The following is a 7,544-nucleotide window of genomic DNA, read 5'->3' as shown; positions in this document are numbered from 1 at the left end:
TCCCCCCCCCCCCCCCCAAATTGAAGTTGGTCTTCCTTTTTTGTGTCGTCATCTTCTTCAGAGTATTGTGTTGTTACCAAAATTTTCAAGAATGCTCTGCTCAATCATATAAATCAACTCCTGGGTTGTGCAATCTGATTCATCATGCCCAAATCCGTGGCACTTGCAATACTTCCTAGCTGTGAAAATTTAGGGATACAGTTTGGTTCCATTTGTTCTCCATTCTGAATCAATTTTTCCTCTGATGGGGTCGTCTTAGGTATTCTTTTGTTTGTACTATAGCTGTAATATCCCAAGGTTGAACTCTGTTTGTAAGATATGGTGGTGTCTCGGTGTTGTGGTTCCTCCACTTTTGAAGCTAAGCTCTGAACATTTTGTCTGTAGTATATTGGTAGGAACAGACGCTGTATCTTTTGTTTCATCTTCAGATTCTCTCGTTCTTCATCTATTGGCTCTTCTCTCTGCCTACTCTGATACTGGATTCCAAAGCAACGTGACACTTCTTCTACATCATTGAAATCCTTCCTAAAGAAGGTGTTGAAATTTTCGTCTCTTCCGCCTATTTGGCTTTCTATGTCACCGTCGAGGGTAAGTTCCCCCTAGGTTTCATCCTCAATGTTTGCAAGCTTCCGTTGAAGTCTGCAGATCTCTTGTTGTATCTCTTCTCGGGTAGGTTTGAGCATGAATCTCTTTGGTGGCATGGCTAAGGTTTCGAATTGGCAGGTGAAAAAGGGCATAAAATCTAATTTAGGGTTTCTGATTTTGGAGATTAGCAAGAGGAAATTAGGATTAGGTCAAAGTTTTAGCTATGGTTTGAGAATATGAAAAAAAACTTCTAGCATAGGGGTAAGGCAGATGTTAGGAAACCTTATGATAGAACTAGGGTTATACTAGCTCTGATACCAAATGATACCGGAGTTAGCCCGAACCACAATAGGGAAAGCAAAAATTATTAGTAAAAAATAAATAAATAGTTACAACTCACACTTAAAGGGGAATTACAAAAAGTACGATACAAAACTCACACTGGGGTGGATCTAAGGTGGTGGTGGAGGCTGTTGGGGGTTTTGGAAGTGCTGGTAATTGGTTGGGTGGTGGTTAGAAGGTGGCGGTTGTAGCTGGGAAGGGATTTTGGGTGTTTGTTTTGGAGGTAGCAACAATCATGGGATGGTTGGACAACGATATGACAGCAAGGGGCAAGGCTTGCGGTGCTGCGGCGGTGATGCAGGATGGAGGGAGAGGGGTAGAACGACAAATGAAATGACTGGTGAGCTGCATAGCAAAGGTGTCTGGAACAATGAAAACAGCGAAGCAGGTGGCTAGGATAGCTAGGGGCAGCGAAGGGGAAGGGTCGTGAACTGCGAGAAAGCAGAGGGGAGGGTTGTTCGGGGGCGGGGACAGCAAGGGGATGGTCGAAAAGGTTTTGATGGAGTTAAGGATAAATATTTTCGCGGGATCAAAATACAGCCAAACCACCACTTAATCATTAGAGAATGGTTTCCACTGTAACGCCCAAATTTCAAGATAATAGAAATACTTTGACACAATTGATAAGTACCACAAAATTTTCAACTCCCGCAATTCGATCGAAATGAGTTTATAAAATTCTACGTAGGAAACCGATCAATTCTATATAAAGCGCCATGCATGAGTTGTGGACGAATTGAGAGGTATAAAATTCTGATGTTTTAAGTTTTATTAACGTAATTAATCTTTAATTATCTTAATTCATTCCTTGATCTTCAGTACCAACAATGTTCCCACCGCCGCACGCCTATTATTTCGTTCGTTTGGTCAAAGAGGGAGACGCAAGCTTTGAAGTCCTTCTCCTCACCTGATTTTCTCCCCCCTTGTCCTTATTGCAGCGTTGGCAAGCGAATTCAGCGAGCATCTGCGCTCGTTTACCGTAGCGCAGAGCAACTCGCAAGCCTTGCGCACGACAGGGAGGCGAGCGGCCACCTGGGAGATGCAGAGCACGATCCAGGGTTCCAGGACAATTGTTGTAAGTGTGAATCCCTCTCTCACTTCATTTAAGACTATCATTTACATATCCACACTTTTGTATTGAAGTTTACCTCGTTATTCGTGCTTTTCTCGTTTCCGTTAGCCGTTGGAGGTGTTGATTTTGTGCCAGAAGCGTCGTAATTTATATTATTTTAGCATGAAATCAGTGAGGATAAGTAAGGTTTAAGGTGTTAGGAAGGAGAGAAGTGAAATTGGTGATTTCGGAAAGTCAAATTTATGTCGATAAGTCTTTTTGAGGTATTTTTTGGGCGAATAAGTTATGTTTTGGGTTAATCATGTTATGAGCCCGAATTTCTTGAATTTCTTGTATGTCTACTTTTCCCAGGTTGTGTATACAAGACAACAAGCTCAAGTTGAGCATGTGGGAACTTGTCATAAGTCTGCTTCGTCAAGTCAGATGAAATAATCTTGTATTAATTTAAGAAAAATAATCTTCTGTTGATTTTCATGTTTTTTTTAGTTTGACACTAATACATTTAGAATTTCTTTCATATTATAAATGGATACGTGCAATTGAAAGTTTGAATGCATGTTTATTTTTCTTACGATATATGTGATGCTATGATCATGCTATGATATGTATAACTATGCTTATGATATTAAGGATTTAGTATTCTCGACTTCTAATATTTATATAGAAACAAAAAAGTTTGAGAACAGGCGGTGACAAAAATGTTATGGAACTGTGGGTATCAGAGAGATTATCGATAACTGGTACGTTTAAGGAAGTCTAACCTTATCGATAGTTTATGTGGTCTTTAGGATAGGATGAAGACCCATGATGGAAGGACATGGAAATAGTTGAATTATGTATATCAAACAATTGGTATTACTATGAAATGATTTCTATAAAATGTAATTACTATGACTATATATTTTGAACTTGCTTATGAACATATTGTTGATTATACTTATGATTTCATACTTGCAATACATATTACACTGCAGCCTTAATTTTTATATTACTTGTTCTCTTTTCATGTTCTCTACCATGCTAGCATATTTTTATTTGTCTGTGTAGATATGTATAGTTTCTTATGAGCATGCATGTTATTTCTTTTTCATGTATGAAATCTTATGTTAGCTATGATTATTTCTTTGAGCTCGTTGTTGCTCATTCTTCATTGTTGCCTTCAAGGGCAACGAGCATCAGGGCAAGTAGTCAAGTGTGTCTTTGTACAACTTTTGCATGATAGTTCTGGGAGGTACATATTTTTATTATATTGGATTTAACAACTTTGTAAAGTATATATGTTTTGGATGATATGATTTTCATGCTTTCGAATATGTATATGAATGGATTATGAAATGCAATGTATCACGTATTTTGCGGCGAACCAGTTAGATTAATTCATCACTCATTCGGTCCTGATTATAAAAAGTAAGGATAAGTGCTGGTGAGAGTTTGTTTGACCAAATTGTCAGCCTCTTTGCACTTCAGCCAACCCTTAAAGAGGAGTCAGTTGGGTTGTGACAGCTATCTCGAATGAGTTACAACCGGCATATCTTATTTTCTTCAGATACAACCCTATAAGTGGAACACAGGCAGCCGGCGGCTGTTCTAACAGAATCCTCAGCAAAAAATAAACTGACCTAAACACAGAAAATGACATACAAATATACTAGGGTAGCTATGGGTGGGACCCTCCCAGTTAGGCGGCATTTCTCCATAAAGGAGCGATCATGTGGTTCCCTCCTCCCTTGGGATGAACCGGTTCACACGGAAAGTGCGTCATGTTCGGCACTAAAACCCCGCCCCACCCCCCGCGCATCTCGTGCGGGAGGAGACGCACTCTCGTCGTCTATTTTGATACACATCATTTTTATCTTACTTGTGTCCAACGGGAATCAGCTTTCTGAATTTTTTTCCAATTAATTATGCTGAATTTTATTTTTCCCGAGCATATATTATTTTCTATTTTTTCTTGGAAATCCGCTCTGTGAACATTTTTTCAATCAATTATTTTAAATTATCTTTTTCATACCAACCTACAGCATTTTATAGCATTCATTTTTATAGCATGCATTGTGAAAATTTTATAGGTTGATGACCTGGAATTTTTGAAGGATTCGGGTCTAAATACAGTAAAGGTATGTTTCAGAACTAATTTAGTGGGGATCACATTTTCTGATTGATGCCTGAAATACTGATACGCAAGGGCTGACATTTTTGACATTCAGAACAATAGCATTTTTCGTGATTTTTTCGATTAACTAGACGGTTGATAATTTATTGGACTATTCTTATTTCCCAAAGATAAAACTGTTGATGAGAAAGAGTCCATTTTCTGATTCCAATTCCTTTTGAAATGCTTTTATGTTTATGTTTTAATTGTGTGTTCTTTTTGGCACTTTAGTGCCCATAGTTGTGGATTGCTGCATTGTGCTGTTTCTCATGTTTAATTTTATTTTCCTCGACCATTTTGCAGGTTGCCAAAGCATTAATAGAGGCCTTTGCTGAAATGATATTTGTCCACGGCTTTGTGCATGGAGATCCTCATCCAGGCAATATTTTAGTTTCTGTTGAAGGAGAAAATAAAGGTTTCTCATTAGGTAATCACGCCGAATAACAAGAATTTAATTTTTTTAAGAACACTTCATGAGTTATGACAATATATCTTTATTTCTTTGAAAGTTCAGTCCTACTAGACCATGGAATTTATAGAGAACTGGATGAGCAGTTCAGGTTGGACTATTGCAAATTATGGAAGGCTCTAATCCTTCTGGATTCACAGAATATAATCAATGTTGGGAACCGGTTTGGTGTCGGCAAATACTCAAAATACTTTCCTGTAATTTTCACAGGTAGAACATTAGAAAGGTGAGTATGATTTTTGCTTTTTTTTCATGCTAAAGAGTGACCGCATGAACAGGTAACTTTCTTATTTTTATATAATCATACCTCACTTTCATATTTCATGTATTTGCATGATACATTAAATATCACAATTTATTTATGCATATGTATGCATTCTTTTTATGTAGGGATATTGAATTCTAAATTCCTTAACTCAGTATCATGTAAAGATGTTAAAGGGACTTGTAAAATTATTTTTTTAGATTGTTAATATATAAAAGTGTGCATAATATGCTTCATAACATGTAGGAATTCATGTGTAAATTAAAACTTAAGATTTATGCATAACACATTCAATGTGAATTGAATATTGTATGTTCGATTGTAATCATGAAACAGAATGATCAATTATAATTAGAAAGCATTCCATGTAACATAATGTATCCTAAAAATATTATCTCATACCATTCTTGTGCTGTATTAATGATTAAACTCATAAATCAATTGCGAAGTTTTGTGGAATTACATGTGCATACCCTAAAGTGTGGAGGAAGCAACATTTAGAGAATGTGTAAAGAACCTTCTCATACATTTCCATTAATTTAAACTCCAAAACTTTGGAAAAATGCCAAATCATGCTAGTGAAGATAAAAATTCATGAGTCCTAGTGCAACTTACTAGTTTCATACCTCAATACAAGAAAAAAAAAATGATGAAATGGCCTCCAAAAGGTCGCCAAGTGAACCCTAGCTCCCATCCTTTTCACCCCCTATTTTACTCCAACACTGCCTTCAATTTTTTTCGCATCTTCTTTCTTGTAGAAATTGCTTCTTCAAAATTTTTTGTCTTAGTCTTTCACTTTACTGTTAACCTCACTTTCACTCCATGCTCGTCCTTCCCTCTTTTCACAAACCACGAATTAATCATATAATCAACTGATAATAGTGATTAATTTATAATAATAACATTATTTATCCTTAAGTTAATCACATTAATTATATTTAAATTTATATAATCATACTTAACAATCAATGCAAATTTACTGACCGCTTTTCATATTTTGGGTGTATTTTTTCTTATTTTTTTATTAGAATTTCAAGTTTTGGGATGATACAAAATGCTAACTTAAATTTCTTGAATTTTTATGTTATTTACTTTGTTCAAGTCCTACTTTTAAGTGTTTAAAAAACTTGAGCAATAAATTATATCATGTATTTAAATGCTTCAAATGAGTTAACTCAATATCAATGCTTCGTACAAGTCATGTTATTCCACTTGTGATTTTTACTCTTATTTTAAATTTTAAGTATATCCATATGAAAAATACTGAAATTTGAAATTTTAAGTCATCATGGCAGTCATTTGTTGCTACTAGATTCACACTTGGTGGTGTTTACATGCTACCATAAGCTACAACCACTTTCATCACCAATCATTATTTCTCCATGATTTAAGTTTTTTTTAGAAAGATAAATATTCTATGCGTTCAAGAAACTAAATGGGTTGGAGAAAAGACTAAGGAGATTGATAACTTAGGTTTTAAATTTTGGTATTCAGGTAAGAGTCGCACTAGAAATGGAGTAGGTATAATTATAGATAAGAGTTTGAAAGATAGTGTTGTAAAAATTAATAGAGTTGGAGATAGAATTATAGCCCTTAAGATTATTGTTGATACTAAGATTTTTAATATTATAAGTGCTTATGCTCCTCAAGTTGGTTTAGATATAGGTTCTAAAGATAAATTTTGTAATGACTTAGAAGACTTAATACAAATGATAGATCTTGAAGAAAGATTCTTTATTGGAGGAGATTCAAATGGACATGTCGGTAGAGTGGTAGAAGATTTTAGAAATATTCATAGTGGTCGGTTTTGGAGTGATTGATGAAGAAGGTAGAGCTATATTAGATTTTGCTTTAACATATTATTTTGTTATTGCTAATACATTATTCAAGAAAATAGATGAGCATATTATTACTTATAAGAATGGTTCTAATAAAAAATATTGATTATTTTCTTATGAGAAGAAGAGATATTCGAGAATCTAAAGATTGTAAGGTCATTCCAAGTGAGGATTTAAGTACTTAACATCGATTACTAGTTTTAGATTTTAAGATGAAATGTTGTAAAATAAAGAATACTAGGAATCAGCACGTAGAATTAAATGGGGGTAACTAAAAGACACGAATAAAATTATTTTATAAGTAAAATTTAAGATTTCAAAATTTGGGATGTTCATGAAGAAGCAAATTCCTTGTTGCATATAGTAACAAAAACTATTAAACAAGTGACAAAAGTTGTACTTAGAGAATCAAAAGAAAAAGTTTTTATAAATAAAAATAGTTGGTGGTAGAGTAGTAATATGCAAGAAAAGACAAAATATAAGACGATATGTTATAAAAATTCATTTAAATGTAAAAGCTTAGAGAACTCAGAAAAATATCAAACGGTCCTTAGGTAGTCTAAGAGATCAATCTATGACGTTAAAAATTCTATTTTTATTTATTTTTATAATAAATTAGATATCAAGGAGGGTGAAAAATATATGTATAAACTAGCCAAACAAGAGAAAAGAAAAGTAAAGATTTAATTCAAGTAAAATGTATTAAATATGAAAATCAAAAAGTGTTTTTCTTAGAAAAAGATATTCAAAATAGCTGGGTGAGTTATTTTGATAATTTTTATAATGAAGTTTCGGAAAATACGATCGACCTTAACGATCTT

General features: G+C 34.4%; 1 protein-coding gene across 3 annotated transcripts in view; it reads left to right on the top strand.

Annotated features, from left to right (window-relative positions):
- The window catches only part of LOC110028501 (uncharacterized aarF domain-containing protein kinase 1), a 114,144-nt gene that overhangs the window by 99,951 nt on the left and 6,649 nt on the right, over window positions 1-7,544 (top strand). For 2 of the 3 annotated variants that reach the window (XM_020730370.1, XM_020730372.1), the window contains exons 10-12: window positions 4,069-4,116; window positions 4,455-4,578; window positions 4,666-4,846. In XM_020730370.1, coding sequence (XP_020586029.1) covers window positions 4,069-4,116; window positions 4,455-4,578; window positions 4,666-4,846 — 353 coding nt within the window. The remainder of the gene's footprint in view (window positions 1-4,068; window positions 4,117-4,454; window positions 4,579-4,665; window positions 4,847-7,544) is intronic. The other variant, XM_020730371.1, reaches the window with a different exon arrangement.

Source organism: Phalaenopsis equestris, unplaced genomic scaffold, assembly GCF_001263595.1.
Source record: "Phalaenopsis equestris unplaced genomic scaffold, ASM126359v1 Scaffold000513, whole genome shotgun sequence".
Taxonomy (NCBI): Eukaryota; Viridiplantae; Streptophyta; class Magnoliopsida; order Asparagales; family Orchidaceae; genus Phalaenopsis; species Phalaenopsis equestris.
This window is presented reverse-complemented; position numbering and strand designations above follow the sequence as displayed.